This window comes from Odontesthes bonariensis, chromosome 12 (genome assembly GCF_027942865.1).
Source record: "Odontesthes bonariensis isolate fOdoBon6 chromosome 12, fOdoBon6.hap1, whole genome shotgun sequence".
Classification (NCBI taxonomy): Eukaryota; Metazoa; Chordata; class Actinopteri; order Atheriniformes; family Atherinopsidae; genus Odontesthes; species Odontesthes bonariensis.
In genome coordinates, this window is record NC_134517.1 from 17,269,492 (window position 1) to 17,287,636 (window position 18,145).

Sequence of the window (18,145 nt, forward strand, 5' to 3'; positions counted from 1 at the left end):
AAGGTAACACGGCTCAGGTTTAAGTCTAGTGATTGAATAATGTTCCAAGTTGAAGACTAGATGGTGCTTTACTAAGTGCAAGAAAGTGTCTCAAAGCCACTGGTAATTTTACATTGAAATATGATACTATCGCACCAATGGGACATATTTTGGGGGGAAAAATCACTTCTGTGTATGAGGGCATCTATTTTGGTGTTTAAGTCAGTACAAACAAAAAAAATCTATATATATATATATATGTAATATATACGTAGGTATTTATATTATATATATATGCACAGCTTCGACATAAAAAGATAATTAGGAAAAAATAAAGTCTGCTGGGTTTTTTTTTGTCTATAAACTGAATTTACTTTATTTTGAAAATTAATACCGGAAAACTTGCGTCTGCACATTGACGTGACAGGTGAGAGCCGTTAGTTACGGTCCTTTACTGAAACTGAATGCCTGGGCTTTATGTATGTCGAGAGCGGGGCGTTAAATTGTTTCGGGGTTTCTGCTAACAGACGAAGGAAGCTCAGGCTGTGAAATTACGTAGCGACAAACGGTAAAAAAAAAAAAAACGTGCTCTGTTCTGAAAAGCTTTGGTTTAAGTGACCGCAGGTTGACGAGCCCCGGCAGTGCAAACCACCGGAGTTTCAAATTAATGTTAGCTCGGTGGCTAACTAGCTCGTGCAAACTGTGTCGCAGTCGTCAGGTAGACCGGGTAACGTATTGGGTAAAAGTTGATGGATACACCGAACGGCTTTGTGGTTTACACATCTGCGCTGCTTTTCCGTATATTTCCTTCCCCGGTATCTGTTGCCAGTTACAGTGGAATCAACGTGATTTGAGGCGTAGCCTGTTCAACACCGTCAGAGACCGAACAGCCTATCCCGGAGGATCAGCCGTCACACACTCGAAATGCCTTGTACTTGCAACTTGTAGCTAACGAGTGGCTGTAAATATTACAATGGATTGTATAGGCAGCTCGTTTGTTTTGCGGTAGCCGACTGGACTGTTTTGTCACGAACATAGTTGACCTGTGACTGATCGCCGTAAGACTGTAACGGAGGAGCACGCCTCACCCCCCCCCCGAAAAAAAAAACGAAAAGGAAAGACGCACTAAGACTGAGGTTACATCCGAGCACTCGTCTCCCGGTGAACAAGTCGCTGTTCTCAGTCCTGCCCACTCAACCGTTGAACCGTTAGACGCGTCCGTATGCCTGCGACTTCGCTCGTCTTCACATCCCGAAGGCAGTGAAAGACGGTGGAAGGGAGGCAACACGGCAGCTCCAGGGTCCTCGACACTCAGCCGAGGAGAGGCATCGCTGAAATGAGATGAGGCTCAGAAATGGAACTGTGGCCACTGCAATCATTTTCTTCACGTCTTTCCTCAGCCTCTCTTGGTACACGGCATGGCAGAATGGCCGAGGTAGGTTCAATATTTGTCTCATGCATAGACTGATTGTATAACAATTGGCCCCCTGGGCTCACATTTGTAAAGCCCCCACCCTCCCATGACATGTAAAGGGACGTCCTGCCAAGGACTAGACGCCCTGAACAAAAGAGAAACAAAACAACCACAACCCATGCAGGTATAATGTGTAGTTGCGATATGTCCCAAATGGTGTATTTAGCCAATATTTTGAATCAATTTACCTTATAGTGCTCCTTTTACTTCTCTTCTCATTTTTTTTGTTTCTTTCCATTTGCTTGTTGCTAATTATTTGTCACAATTTGATAGTTTTTACATCTCTTGACACTGTGTCAAGTTTTGGTTTCCTCCCGTCTTGTAAGTGTCCCATTTGTCTCACTTTGCGTCTGTGTGATCATTGTGCATTTCGGCATTTTGCGTTATGTTGGTCCTTTTTGCCTCCTTTTTCCTAATTTAGTTATTTATTCTAATCTTTTTTTTTTTTTTGTTACATCGCTTACTACTTGATTTACATGACCTCACAGCCATTCTACTTTCTGGCGTCATCTTGTTTGCCTCTTTTGTTTTGTGTGCGTTTTGCATCTCTTCACGCTTGTCTTGCCCTCCACTTTCCTCAGCAACCCTCTGTAAAAAGATCAGAGGGTTTCTGGCTCCTTGGACCCCTTGGCCTTTGGGCACACTCATAAAGTGACCTGTTCAAGCTTTTATCCTGGTTACCACACAAATATATGGTACAATATGTTTCCAGTCAGTTTCCAAATTAGGCCCGGATAATAAATTGGCTCAAAATAACACGTGACCAGCAGATTGTTGTAAGGTAGAGGTTGTTGCCGTTCAACACTGATGTGGTTTCTATTCTGTGGATTGGTATAAGCAGTCAAGAGATTAATATTTGTGTCCCATAGCGATTATGTAGCCTTCTCCGTGTGCTTTAAGCATTAACAGTCCTACTAATAAAAGGCTATGACCAACCTGTTACTGGTCCTTAACTTATTAAGGAGAACCTAATTATTCCCCATCGGTTAAAGCAACAGGTGTCACAGTTACAACTTTTATTACAAGATCCTCCACCTGAACATTACCTGTACCTGTACACGTATAGTTATACTCATGTCTTACACGTGCTGTCAATGGGTTTAATTCCTGATAACAAGTCCGAAGTCACAAAGAGTGGGTCAGCCTCAGCCCACAGGCCCTGCTGAAGCACATACACAGTGGGGCAGAGTGTAAATACTTTCAGCCATAAGATAAATTCCAAGCAAAGGCTTCATGTTTTGATTACAGTGAATCTTATCAACTCGGAAAACTATGTTCCATTAAATGGTGTCCTTTTGAGTGGCATCACTGGAACAAGCAGAGACGGGTGCATTATTGAGATTAAATTGCAAGCGTCTGTTGGACCCGTTGACACGTTGCATTGTGTATTTAGTCAGATAGATGAGACGGTGGGCAGACACCTCTGCTCTGTTTAATGCAACTTCCACATGGCAAATAGAAGGCGTGGGCGAGTTTCTAGTTTTTAAAGAGACATAGTTTCGAAATCACCAGAAATCTTTGCCCCACCGCTCTGCAGTGTGAGTTCTTTATCACTCCAAGACAGGAAGTCACCAAGTCGGGAAGAGGAGAGGAAGTTTCGAATGAAATTGTTCAGGTACTAAAACAAGCAAACGTGCCAAAGCAAACACGGATTGTCGTGTAGGAGGAAGGTAATCATTCATTCAAATGCTTGCAAAGAGGATCTACCAGAGGAGGCAATATGCATGATTTCACATCTACAGGAGCACCTCTCATCGCTCTTTGTCAAATTCATGGTAACGCCATCGTGAAGTAAACGTTTGCAACCCACTATCAGAGTTAACACTGGTGAAATAAAAAGCCCTCAGTAGAATAATAACCAAGGCAGATAACATGGCTATTGCTTGCTTTTACTTTCTTACTATTATTACATTTAGATACATAATATGATTAAACGTTTGTTTAAGATCTGATAAAAAAATCTCTTCTTCTTTTTTTTTTTTTTATTTGGTTCCAAACAGCCAGCTGTTGTACGGAGACCAAGCACAAGTGCGTTTGTGAGTGTGATTACGTAGTTTATGAGGCACATGTGAGTCGACGCAGTCGCCTCAACGTTGAAATAACAGAATCAGCGTTGAAGCATTATTCGTTATCATTCTAAGTTGTGTAATAAATTCTTAAAATCTATCATTCAGTTGTAGTTTTCCAACATGTTTCCTAATGTTCCAAATGTTAGACCTTTTTATTTTATATTATTACAGTTTATGGTATTATATACTGTGAAATGGGGATATTTTTGCTTCAGCACGGTTAGCACGCTGTCAGAATCTCATATCGGCCCGTGCCAAGTCCATCACTAATAGTGGCTACTAGTCTATTGTAAATTAGATCTGTACCCCTCAGTTTTCTCTTAAGTGACCAACTTTGGAACCATTGAAATCTGTACTTTGCTCCTTGACCACCAATAGGAAAATGTGAGATAAAATGGGAGGTTTTTAACCTTTGAGTTTACATAGTAATGCTCGCCAGGGTGGAGGGGATTTTGTCCGAATACTCAATGCAACTGGTATTCTATCGGAGGCCGTTTTCAAAACCAAACATTGGACTTGTCGTGGTGGAGCGAGGACAGATGTCGCTGATAAAAATGAAAAATGTGTGTACTGTATTTACAGTACGTGACAGTGAGCTGGTGAGCACACAACTGTGTCATTGAAACTGAGCCATGAAAAGATTTGGTCTCAAGTGTCTCTAATAAGACGCCTTGCCAAGTAGCACTTCTGCCGCCATTAGTGGATGAATGTGATCAGTTGTATGGTGGCAGAGATGTTCTAATGCTAGTGTTTCTGCTAGGCAGGTGATGTCTTACCCTTCTTTCTATCTGACAGCCCTACAGGTTGTGGGCACATGCAGCAGGATAGGCAGCGATGTGTCAACAAAAATGGGGAAGTCCAAAACCACAAACTAGTAAACCGACCTGAATTTGAAATGAGCTCATAACTTTTTCTCTGTATGTGACAGAGATTAAAATGAAACACCCCCCCCCCCCCCCGCCCCCCCAAAGTGTATGTTTCCGAACGTTACTGTCAAGATACATCAAACAATGTGTAGTGCAGCCCTTCACCTGCCTTTTAACAGCATCAAAAGCAAATCGTATGCCCCCACCCCTTTTTTTCCCCAGCCGATTTCCTACATTGTTGAGTCCGTTTCCTGTTTTAATTTGCTTTTTATTTTTTTACTAAAGCCACGAGCTTCTCTAGAACTATATGTCACATATTATTTCTGCCTACAGTGATAGATGGCTTAAACTTTCATTCCGCCCATGGTGGGTGTGTAGATTGTACTTACCCTTCTGATGTTGAGTCATTTCAAAACCTGTACAAACAGTTGTACACAAGCTACAGATTCCGATTTTTGGCCCATTTCAAAGTTGTGTAATCTAGTAGTTGAAGCTTAAAGACATATTGATGTTTTGGGGGCTTTTGAAAAGGACAGGTAACCTCTGATCAAATTTTTTAATTTGAATCTAACTGTTTATTTACTGTCCTGTTCTTCTTGCTTGCCTGCTGTGATATGGAGCTTTACCGGTCAGCTGTCCAAACACTCCATGTTGAATGGCTCTTCAGAATATGCACTTCTCTGTCAGAATCTCCCTCATCCCCTAGTGAGAAGATGCTCTCCGGTTCCGTCTCTGTGGCTATATCTCAAGTTGACCATATTAACATTGGCTAACAGGATAAATATAATTCAAATACTTTGTGAGATAGAATGTGGTATTGATGTACTGCCAAAAAAAATGACATGGTTTTTGAATGCAATGTCCCTTTAAGTGTTTTTCCTCACAATAACCTTGTTTCTAATTGTGCTCAGCAGAATGTTGAAAACCCTTAAAGACTTGTCATGTTTGCATTTCTGCCTTCTATAGGTTGACAATGTATTTTTGGTGCAGAATTAGAATTGAAGTGAACACAACGTGGAAATTGTCTTGTGCTTTTCACAGCAAGAACACAAACTTGGTGGAGTGCACTTCTTCCCAATGAGAACAAAACTTACGCTTGCGAGTGGTTTGCTTTCAACTCGTCCTGAAAAGTAGCACCTTATGCCACCATCAAAAGTAGTTTTCTGTTTTCCTCTCTAGGCATCGTCCGTTGGGATGGAAACTCGTTTCGGAGGTATTAAGGGGAGCATTTGAAGCTTAACACTATGATCTGATGGTGGTTCACTTTAAACTCGAGTGAGGATGTTCAGAGTCGGGGCATTTACTGAAATGAAATGATGGGACATTTAAGCTTATGCCCTCCAACTGAAAGCGATGATCATCCGACCGTTTCATTAATCTCAGAGTGGTTACGTGTGATAGATCCCCTGAGTAATGAATGAAATGGCTCTGTGGCCAACGTTTTGTGGCAGTTTATTGGTTGTGGTAGCAAAATGAGCTTACAGACACGATCAGTAACGTTAGGAAGAGTACTTTTCGTTGTCTATCTTTCTCGTTTTGAATGCGAAACTCCTTTTTGAAAATCAGGTTTTCAGTTTAAACTAGTGTGCAAAACCCTGAATAGGATGATGAGGCAGCTCAAATGGAATTTGTTCTCAGCAGATTAGCTCAGTTTCCTGTTACCGAGTGTACGACATTCATCCTTTTTGTAAATGTTACTTCCCCTTAGCTTTTCCTTAAATATATACTGTTCTCTTCCTTTTTTCTTTTTTTTTGAAGGCATGGTTTACCTCCATCATCACGTCAGTCAAACACAATGGGACAAAAATAGCACGCGTTATCGCAGTGAAGGAGGTAAAGGAGCAAGCAGGTTCTGGGAGGAAGGGTAGCTACATACTGTAGGTTATTGCTTAGAATGGAATAGGATGTGACTCGCTTGCACATTGTGCTTTCTCATTTGTAGTCTTTCACTGTGTGTGTGTGTGTGTGTGTGTGTTTTAGCTTGTGCACAGTGTGAGGTAAGGCAGTCTGCCAGACAGATCCCAAGTTGCCTGGAAGGAGAAGGAAGAGCAGAGTGAGTAAATCTTGAGGGAGGATGAGAGCAGCCTGAGGTTGGCTATATGATGGTGAGAGAGGCTGAGAGTGCTGTGCTGACAGCGCTGTGAGATACAGTGGGATACAGACACACACTGACACACATCCACCTCTCCTTGTCCCAGACAGTCCTTACTCTGTTTAAACAGACATCTTCAGCTAATAGGGAGGTAATCATTATTGTTCGCCTCCTCGTGCTTCCTCTACCCCACAGTGCGCTCCATTTATTCGTGCAAGGCCCTCCTTTTCTTCTGAACAGCATTGCCAGACGGCACACAATTTCTCCTCAGTGTTAGGGAAAATAGATGGTGATTGTTCGACAATTGATAGTTCCCTGTTGATTAATCAGTGGCATAAGATTTCTGTATATACGGGGACACAGTGTCTGTGGTGTGGCAAAGCACACTTGCAGGCAACAAACGTAGTGGAAGCTATGCTGAATATGTTGATGCCCAAAAAGTTTACAAGTCAGGGGCATCAGATTAGAGAACTTCCATAACCCTGGAAGTTGCCAGGATTTGAATGCCTGTCAGCACAGAATTTTCACTATATCCTGTGCCGTAGCCTATTAGCATCCAAAATGTGTTGGGTTTTTTTTGTTTTGTTTTTTTGTCCACCAGTGTTTTGGTGGTGTTATTGTAAAGCATTGTGGATTCACCATTGCTTACATTGGCACAGGTTGCTTGTGTAGGCCCTGCTTAGCTTGAGCAGCGAAGAAATAAATCCGGCTTTCGCGTAAGGGGGCAGATCACACCCAAATGGCACAAATGAGTCTGAGCTAACAAGTGAGTCAACCGACGAATCCTTTTTATCTCTGAAAGTGGATGTTTCCAAAAAAGGAATGCTCACTCTGGCAGATTGTAGCCTTACTGCAGCCACGTTGAGACGAAGGAGAGGGGGTCCATGTATTCAGCACTGCTCTTCTGCAAGGAGATGTAACCAGCCTCGGGAGCTTATCATGACTTGCAGCGCAGTAAAGGAAGAACGGTGGGTGGAGGTCAGGCGACACAATGAGCTCATGCGGAGGAAACAAAATTAAGAATCTGGGTTGGAAAGTTGCCAAAGAGGCAAACGAGTCTGGCTTCCTCCAACACTACTTCCCTCCTTCCAACCTTTTTTTTTTTTTTTTACTGCCTTTGAAAAGTTATATGAAAAGGTTGTGGTGCATTGCGAGATAAAAAATGGCAGAGTGGGACAAAGGTGTGCATTTTCACTGCAAACTCGATGGAAACGTTAAGGGAATATCGCTTACCTACTCATGGACTGACTTGCACTTCTTGTCTAGAGAATACCACCAAAAAAAATCAATATTACTCCTTTGTGCTTATGCATTATTATTGAGGTGTGTTGGTGTGCTTGTATTTAATTGTAGCAGGAAGTACACAAAGTGAAACTGTTTGGTTAAAGTTTTAATGTGCTAATGTTATCTCTCAATCTTTTATTTCTCTTTCTCTGCTGGATATTGAGTCAGAAAACATGTGCGTCCCACAGATGATGCTTTATGTAAATGTTGTTGGAGATGAAATAACCTAAGTTTGTACCATGGCATATTTAAGCCTAAAGGGGTATACTTGGTTGCATTTGACATATCTGGGTGCTTACAGATCTCTTCCCTTAACATCAACATGTTCTGTGCCCTATTTAAAAGGTTACTTCTTTGTTAAATGCTTTGTGTCACTCATAGGAGCTGCAGTGTAGAGTCATATGGTTAGCAGGTACACCACTTAAGGGTATTCATACATGCATAATACACGTGGACATGGTTTTAGTGGCCTAAACAAGTTTAGGGATTGTCCAATTTGTCAGGCTTTTTGGTTGTATAGTAGAGCATGAATAGAGATGAAGTGCCTTTTGGCAGATTTAACAGCAAAGTGACTGGATGGCATGCCTTTCCGTGTCTTAACACTTCTCTGGTATGGTATTTTGCTTGAATTCTACCATCACATTGGTTTGTCAGGATAGCTTATCTCAGATCAGTTCATGATAATCGAAAGGACACGGCCTTCAATGATACTGTGCCCTTTCTGCTAAGTAGCAAAAAAGACTAAACAAAACATTTATGGCTGAGACTTTTGTCTTTTAACAAGTGCCACAAACAGATTTTGTGCTCATTGCCATTGTGTTGGGTAAACAGCGGAGATCCCAGAGAGGCCGTCTTTAAATTTCGAGCAGATAAAACCAGATCCGTGGGCCACAATGGATTTGTGTCTGGGTGCGTCTGCGTGTGTAATCGAGCTAAATTACCCTTTAAGCGCAATTTCCTCGTAACAGCTGGTGTTGAATCATCCGTGCAACTTGTAAGACTGAGCTGAGTTTGTGTATAAAGCAGACTGGATCTCTTCATCCTCAAAAAAAACTACACTTTTCTCCGAACTGCATGTTGGCCTTCTCCTGTTCCATATATCAATATCATGTTGATCTGTTTAATAGAAGCTATTTGTGATTGATAGATTAGCATATCTGCATATTCCGTAGTGCACAGCTCTCTCGCACTCAGACAAACTGCACGCAAGTCCCTGATCAGCACTCACAAGCTCGCTGTCAGCAGCATGCATCAGCAAGGGAGAGTAAGGTCAAGGACATATCGGTGTGGGGACTTTGATGAGCAGATAAATTGACTACCGAACAACTAACTTCATAACACTGTGAAATGTGTAGGGCTGGATTTCTTTATTTCTCATCTTTGAGATCATCCACTCACTCAATTCAGCTGTAAAATTCTAGTTTGATAGTTTGAAGATCCGTAGAGAGAAGCTCGGACAACCTCCCATTCACTTTTTCATAGTAAGTGCGACGTCATAACAAAGTACAGCATCAATCATGTTTTGTCCACGTATTATTAACTGCATGCACACATTGTATCAAAAAGAGAGCGTTGAGTTTTCATTTGAGAGATGGGACAAACTGCCTTTTTGAATCTAAATAGCATCTGTTGTTATTTAGATTCCACAAATAACTGTCGATAACAATTCGTGAACTCAGTTGTCACAGCTACTCATGAAATATGATCTATGTTGCTTAAAGCATATCGGACAAAAGAGCTCCGTATTTAAATGTTCGGCAACCGTTTAGTGAGGTTCTGTACTGAAATGAAATATTCCTGGCATGACTGGCAAGGAATTTTATAGGCAAGGCAAGTTTATTTGTATAGCACAATTAAACTACAGGGCGATTCAAAGTACTTTACAGATACATTAAAACAGTAGAAATAAAAAGCATGATTTAAATTTTAAACAAAAAAGAAAGAAATAAGAACAATAGCTAAAATCAGTAGTTAAAATGTGATTAAGTTTTGAAACTTAACTTGGTTACGAGGCCTTGAGCCAGCTTGTTTTAAAGGCTAGCTGTTGAATGTCCATTAAATGCCCACCCCCTCATTCCTCCCACAGATATGATTTAAAAATAAACTGAGTAGTCAGACCTGACACATCAAGACAAAATATCACAGGAGAAGAAAGGATATGGATGAACAGACATGTGTATGTGAAGATGATGGTTGACACTGTGTCATATTGAGAAGAAGGAGCAAAGCCAGTTAGCCCTTTCCCCACTACTTCTGGTGCTACGGGGGGAGGGAAGAATGATGAGATTTTGTGGATGTGCTGCAGACCTGAAGTGTTTTTAATTATTTAATGGGTTTTTCTGTGCCCATTCAGTCATACTGTGGCTGTAGAGTACTGAAGTGGGTTCAACATTCATCTTAGGCCAGTTTGACAATGTCTGCAATGTTTCAGGTTTTTTTTCCGCAAAGGTTCACATTGTTGTGTGAAGTCAGAGCCCCATGCAGACACCGCCCTATATATCTCTGCCTTAACCCACGGAGGATGTATTATACTTCCTCAAAAGCAAATATGTCTGCTTCTCACCACGCAAAAATGCCTCAAGTTTCACCGCGCAATTCGTCTGTAGGTGGAAAACATTCAGTTAAATGGAAACCGTATCTCCTTTTTGTTTCTGTGCCGGTGCTCAATGTCTGATCTTTCCTTGCTCAGTGGGATTACAGGTGTGGTTTCATTTCAGCAGCGTGCTGTAATCAAAGGACTGTTGTGAAGATGAAAGTCTTGTTTTTTTTAGTTTGAAGTTGCCCTTTTCTTCAGGTTTGGGGGCAGACGACAGCATCTGTCTGTGTGTCTTTGAGTTCAGCGTTCAGGTGGAACAACATGAACAACGAAGAGAGGGGCCAGGGTGGATGGACAATAGCTCAGTCAGAGAGTGATGGAGAAGGGGAAGATAAAGGGAGTCTGGGTTTTGTTGTGGAGAGGGCGTAATAAATCTACCAGAAGAGGAAGATCAGAGACTGACCAAACCCCACTTTATCTAAACACACAATAATACGCGTTTGAAATGTTTTTTCCATCTGCAACTTAATATTTTTTTCTTGAAGTGCCTAAAAACGGCTAATACTGACACTAAAACTTGCATGCATTGATTCTAAACTCAGTTTGTACGAACTTCTATTATTAAGAATTGCTTTTTATCTGTCAGGTGTACATTAAAGTGGCTACAATTAGCTACGCGTTCTGTTCAAAACTGAACTCTTCTTCTGCCAGATTTAGTCATTTCTCAGAATGTTTGGTCAAGTAAAAACAGGAACCTTAGTGTAGGGTATTTTCGGAAAAACTAAACCAAGTTCTTAATAGGTTGGAGCTTTGTGGCTGACGCGTGTTCCAGGATCCAAAGAAAGATAACTTATCTTCCACCGAAGTCACGTTTTGTATTTTTTATTTTAAAACAAATAAAACAACATAAATGAATACAAACGAAAATATGCCTCCTAAACTTTTACAAAAAAATCTAAGGCTCCACAGACCACGCACGGTAACGGCACGGTCAGAAAACCGTGAGGCACCAACCTTCCACCTGCCGTGTCAATCTAATAATGCCCACTGTCCCAGGCACCTCGCGCTGCGTTGTAAAGTGATTAAATATCTACTATGTAACTTCCTGTAATTATTCTAAATCCACATTTTAACCTTGTACATATGTTTTTAACCTAAATTATTAATTGTATCAATCACGAAATCAAATAAACATCAAATATCTTATCAATATGAAATTATAATAAGAAATATTGTTTTCAAATACACATAACATGGGGCAAATTCAAAACTAGGAATAAAATAGGCATCTGGCGCCTACATTACCGGCCCCTAATTGTTCTAATAACAAAGTAACATAGAACAATTACCAACTTCTTCCTAAGTAAAATATGAATCGTATCCACAATATATATGAAGTATACAAATTTCTGTCACATAACCAAGATACTATTAATAAAGTACACTAAATGTCCATTGTTCCTTTGTCTAAAGTTTCAAGGCTATAAAGTCCATAATTGCTCTATCTGCAGTGAAGAAAGAAAAGAGAGAAAAGAGTTAAAGAAATAGAGAGAGAGTAGAGCCAGAGGTTGCTAGCACATGGCTCCTCGAAGGGGCTTAGTCTTTACCACTAGCCCGGTCAGACTCCACAAGCAGACAGATCTTCGTAATGGGTCTATCCAAGACGTTAGTCTTTGTCTTTATCTTTACTCTGCGGACCAGACCGCTCTTGTCTGGAACTGTTTCGATGATCTTGCCCATAATCCAGGAGTTTCTAGGCGCACAGTCATCCACGAGAAGAACAATGTCTCCTTCAGCGAAGTTCCTGGATGCTGTGGCCCAGCGCTGGCGCTCCTGTAGTTGGGGTAGGTACTCCTTAGTCCATCTCTTCCAAAACAAGTTGGACAGGTATTGTACCTGTTTCCACCTTCGTCTTGAGTAGAGGTCGTCCTGGTCAAACAATCCTGGAGGCAATAAGGGTGTCGTCTTCAGCAACAGCAAATGATTAGGCGTCAGAGCCTCTAAATCATTCGGATCATTGGATGCCTTGGTGATCGGACGGCTGTTGATGATCGACTCCGCCTCACACAGGACCGTATGAAGGCCTTCCTCGTCGAGGATCTGTTCTCTCACAGTTGAATTCAGCACTTTCCGGATTGATCGTATCAACCTCTCCCATGATCCACCGTGATGCGATGCAGTGGGAGGGTTGAACGCCCACTTGATCCCATGCTGGTGGAACAGATGCTGAAACTCTGAGGAGTTCCAATCAGCAATGGCTGCCTTCAGCTCGCGATTGGCAGCAACGAAATTCGTCCCGTTATCCGAGCGAATCTCTTTCACTTGTCCTCTGCGTGTTATGAAACGCCGAATCGCGTTAACGCACGAATCAGTGTCCAACGACGCGGCTACCTCGATGTGCACTGCGCGAATGGCTAAACAAGTGAATATGACTCCGTATTTCTTTAAAATGGTTCGTCCACGCTTAACCTCCAGTGGTCCGAAATAATCCACACCAACTCGAGTGAAAGGTGGGTCATCTGGGATCACTCGCTCTTGTGGAAGATCAGCCATAAGTTGGGTTCCAACTTTCCCATGCAAGCGGCGACACGTCACACACTTCCCAATCACTTTCCTAATGGCCATGTTGGCGCTTGGAATCCAAAATCTTTGGCGCAGCTCAGAGAGCATGTGATTGCGCCCTCCGTGCCCAGTCTTTAAGTGAATCTGTTGGAGGAGTAAGTCTGCTATGTGAAAGTCTCTGGACAGAATGATTGGCTGCTTGCTACTTTCTGGCATAGCTGCCCGACTCAGTCTTCCGCCTACTCGCAACAGGTTATCTTGAAGTACTGGGTTCAGCTTGTACAAGTGACTACTGCGCTTGACACTCTGAGCCTTGTGCAAAGCCGCAATCTCTTCTGAGTATTTCTCTTTCTGACAGAATTTGATTATGTCAAGTTCTGCTTGCTTCAGGTCTTCCACTGAAAGCTGAGTAAGTTTAATGCTCGCCTTGAAGTTGTCAATCTGGCTTTGAATCAGCTGTTCATTTTGAACTGCACTGTCCTCAGTGTTGACTGCACACAGCTCTGTGCGTTTTTGACAGAGGCTTCGCAGTATGGCCTTCAACTTCAGGAACCACGCCATGGTTCTTTTCAATTTGATCCATGATGAGAAGTGGTTGATTAGTCTTTTGAATGGAGTGACATTCTCTTCCACTTCCACTCGATTCACTGTGACCTTTTTGATCTCAGGATCGTCTGACGTAAGTTGTATGTGGCTCAATGGAGTGTTGGGCCAACTCTCTTCAGGACTGTGGAGAAACTCGGGTCCAGACACCCATGTGGTGTTCTTCAGGAATTGATCCACTCTTTGCCCTCTAGAGGCACAGTCGGCTGGATTCACGTCAGTGCTGACATGTCTCCACTGTTCCACATCAGAGTTCTTCAAGATAGCGGAAACTCTGTTTGCCACAAATGTGCGGAAACGTGTGGTTTCATTTTGCAGGTAACGGAGTACTACCGTACTGTCAGTCCAAAAAACTGATTCTGCGAGATCCAGTTGTAGCTCTCTTCTTAGGACACCATCCATCTTAATGGCCACCGTAGCTGCAATCAATTCCATCCGGGGAATGGTAGGAGGCCTAAGAGGCGCTACTCTGGACTTGCCCATCAGGAATGCGCAGTGTGTCTCGTTGTCTGCGTTGCGCAGGAGAAGGTAGCTGACCGACCCGTACGCATCCTCACTCGCATCCGCAAAGTGATGTAATTGACCAAATACGCAACTTCCAAATTCTTCAGGCTTGAGACATCTGGCCACTGAGAAGTGCTCTAAGGCAGGAAGACTAGCTAGCCAGTCCGTCCACTGCTTCTTCACATGCTCAGGTAAGTCGTCGTCCCATCCAATATTCAATCTGCATAGTTCTTGCAGGATAGCTTTCGCTGGCAAGACTACAGGTGACAAAATGCCTAATGGATCGTAGACTGAACCAATGACTGAGAGAAGTCCTCTCCTGGTGAATGGGCGATCTCGGATGGTGATCCTGAATTTGAATGTGTCTGACTCAACACACCAGTTGAGACCGAGAGCCCTCTCCAGAGGTAGTTCATCATGATCCAGATCCAATGTTTTCATTTCTGTTGCCAATTCAGACTTGGGAATGGAGTCAAGCACTTTCCGTCGGTTGCTTACCCATTTGGTGAGGCGGAAGCCTCCTTTGGCACAGATCTTCATTAGGTCTTGACACATGGCTACAGCTGCCTCTTCTGTAGCAACAGACTTGAGGCAGTCGTCTACGTAAAAGTTCTGTAAGACGGTCTGAACCACTTCAGGTCTGAACTGCCCACTCTGATCTTCAGCACACCTCTTCAAAGCGAAGCTGGCGCAACTCGGTGAAGACGTGGCCCCGAATAGGTGCACGGTCATCTTATGCTCCGTCAACGCCTGGTTGCAGTCACCGCCTGTCCACCAGAGGAACCTGAGCAGGTCGGAGTCTTCCTCAGACACCTTAACCTGGTGGAACATTGCTTCCACGTCAGCCATGATCGCAACAGGCTCTTGTCTGAATCGTATCACAACACCAATCAGACTGCTGGTCAAGTCTGGACCCTGAAGGAGTTGGTCATTCAGGGATGTGCCTTGATACGACGCTGCACAATCGAACACAACCCTCAGCTTCTGTTTGACAGGGTGGTATACAGCATGGTGTGGTATATACCACACCTTTCCTTCTTTGTGCATCAGCTTGTCCTCTGAGAATTGCACCGCATAGCCCTTCTTTATCAGGTCTTCCATAAAGTCTGTATACTCTTGTCTGTAGCAGTCGTTCCTGAGAAACTTCCGCTTTAGGTTTTGTGCTCGCTGTTCGGCAATTGGACGATTGTTTGGCATGTGAACCAATCTGTTCTTGAGGGGTAGACATAAGGAGTAGTGACCATCAATCAGTGCAGCAGATTCCGTGACCATATCCATGAACTGGTGATCTTCCCTGGACATCTCCACTTCTTCATGTTTTCCACTTTCCGGAAAATCCACCTTGAACTGTTGCAGCCACAGGTTCTCCAAACTGCTGACTGATATGCGGTTTGCTGTTTTCCTCTTTAACCCTCCTTTGTCTTCGTGGCTGTTTGTTTCCCTCAAAGGTCCATTCACAGTCCAGCCTAGCTTGGTTCGCACGGCGTATGGCCCATTACCAACACTGCTCACCAACTCCCACGGCTCCATAGCTTTGGGTACATTTGCTCCTATAAGCAATCCAATTTCGGCTTCGATATGAGGTAAGTGTATTTCTTTAAGGTAGGTCCACCTTTCTAGATCCTTTTGTTTTGGTATGTTTTCTTTTCCCACGGGTATGGATTTCTGTGAGAAGACGTCTGGAAGATCGATGAACTCCTCACCGGACAAACTGCTGACTTCCAAGCCTGACACTACGTAAGTACGAACAGGTTTCTCTTCGTTCATGGTTCTCAGTAGTATGTCGGTCTTTCTTCCAGTGAGCTTCAACTCGTTCATCAATGCCTCGGTACAGAATGTGGCCGAGCTTCCTGGGTCCAAGAAGGCGTACGTCTGCACCACTGCGTTTCTCCTCTTGGCTTTGACCTGAACAGGAACGATCGCCAGCGTACAGTCGTCTTCCCTGGCCCCAGTCAGCTCACCACCCTCAGACTCTGCGGTGATGAAGGCACTGAGGATAGTTTGCGTTTCACAACTCTGTGTCTCCTTTTCTGTTTCAGCAACGGTGTCCTTTTTCTTAATGTGCAGCAACGTTGGATGCGTTAGCGAACACACCTGACAGCTGATCTTTGCCTTGCAGGACTTACTCATGTGGCCTTGCTTTAAGCAGCCGAAACAACATCCTTTGCTCTTCAGGAAGTCAATCTTCTCATTGTGTGGCTTGCCTTTAAGCTTACTGCACATTTCCAAGTTGTGTTCACCGTCACAGAAGAGACACATCTTTGTTGCAATCCTTTCTGAATTTGTGCTTTCCTTTGGCTTTGTTTTTGCCTCCTGTTTGTCCAACTGTTTAGCGCTTGTAGTGAATGACTTCTTAATTATGCTTTTCTTCTGCTCTTTGCTATCATTTTGCTTAGGTGTAGGTGCTTTAGCTGTTGTGCTATCTTTTATGTCTCCGAAGATTGGGTGCAGTGCAATTTTGGCTTGTTTGTTAATAAACTCCACCAAATCCTTAAATTTGACTCTCTTGTCTGGTTGCTCTTGCACTCCAAATGCAACACCTCTCCATCTTTCACGTAGCTTGTAAGGAAGCTTCGAAACGATAGCCTTCAAGTTTGCAATATTATCAAGCTCATCCATGTAACTCACTTCAGTCATGGTGTTGAGGCATGCTGTCAGAAAGAGTGAGAAAGCGTTCAGTGATTCAGCATCCTCTGGCTTGATAGGCGTCCAGTTTACTACTTTGTTCATGTAGGCTACAGCAATCTTGTAATCGTTACCGAAGTGTTCTTTTAGCAACCTCTTTGCTTTCTGGTAGCCTTCATCTGGTTTCATATGAAGACAGCTCTTTATCAACTCTTTAGGTTGTCCACTTGTAAATTGCTCTAAAAAATAGAGACGATCCTTAGGGCTTTCAGTGCGTGATTCTACACCATGTTCAAATGCCCTTACAAATGTGTTGTAATCAAGGGGGTCACCACTAAAGGTGGGAATGTCCAATGGTGGCAGAGTCATCATTTTCTGTTGCTTCACCATCAACTCGGTTATTGTATTCTGACGAGTCATAACACTGCAGAGTGTTTCAACTGCATGGTCATCTGCTACAGGTGTAGCTGTAGGCTGCCGTGTGCTAGTAAGCTGCTGTGCACCAATGGACTGAACCTGTTGTGCAGCAATAGGCTGAGGCGGCTGTGGCATGAATTGACCATGAGTACTTGTGTTGTCAGTGACTGGATTTCGACTTACAGGCAGTTGAATATATCCAGACTCACTTGTTACTGAATGGCGTGATGAATGGCGTGATGAATGACGTGATGAATGGCGTGATGCTTGGCTCACTTGAGAAGAGCATTCACTTTCATAATTTTTCAAAATTTGTATTTTTGCATCCGAAGCTGCAATGAGCGTTTGCAAATCCAATTGTTCTTTTTTAGCCTTTATTTCAGCTTCCTGGCGTTTTAAATCCGCTTCTAATTGTTCCTTTTTAGCTTTTAATTCAACTTCTTGCAACTGTAAATCTTGTTTTTGTTGCAAAGTCGTTGCCTGTGCAAGCAATGTAGCTTTCTCCATCTCTGCTTTAAGCTTAAGCTTTGAGGAAGTAGTGGACACTCTGCTTCCAACTACTGTCTCACGCCCTCTACTCCTCCTGCTCGAGGCAACCGATACAGCAGATGCACTGTCTGAGGGACGAATTTCAGCGTCACAGCGTCTTGCTTGTTCAGCGCGGGCCGCCGCTGCTTTAATCCATATTTCCACATGTTCAATGAACCCCTGCATTTGGCTGGCATTTGGGTTAAACCATGACTTTTGGTCCCTCTTGTACTCTTCTTCATCCATTAATTGTTGCAGACCATCATTTAACTTGCACAACTCTTCAAATGAATCTTGAAAATCTACACGCAATTTCTGTTTAACTGTGTCCACGTTATTATCGACTTCCATCAGCGTTTCAATCCGGTTAACCTGGCTAGTTAGATGGCCTAGCTTAGCTTTCCTTGACTGTGTTAAACGATGTAGCTTGTCTTCAACGGCTTTCTCGGTCATTTTCGATTCTCTTTTTCCACTAGTTAATTGTTCATTAACTTCATCCATAATGGCAAACTTCCGAAAGAGCAAAACAAGTTGCTGCTTACCAGACTGATCATCCACTCGTCTCGTGGCTAGTTACTTTCCATCCAGTGTTCACAGATAATCTTC

At 43.0% G+C, this 18,145-nt stretch overlaps 1 protein-coding gene across 1 annotated transcript in view; it reads left to right on the plus strand.

Moving 5' to 3' along the window:
* Positions 1–416: 416 nt before the first annotated feature.
* Positions 417–18,145, plus strand: part of mgat4a (alpha-1,3-mannosyl-glycoprotein 4-beta-N-acetylglucosaminyltransferase A) — a 37,724-nt gene continuing 19,995 nt past the window's right edge. The window contains exon 1 of the mRNA XM_075479360.1: positions 417–1,414. Within this exon, the coding sequence (XP_075335475.1) occupies positions 1,321–1,414 (94 nt within the window). The 5' untranslated portion in view covers positions 417–1,320. The remainder of the gene's footprint in view (positions 1,415–18,145) is intronic.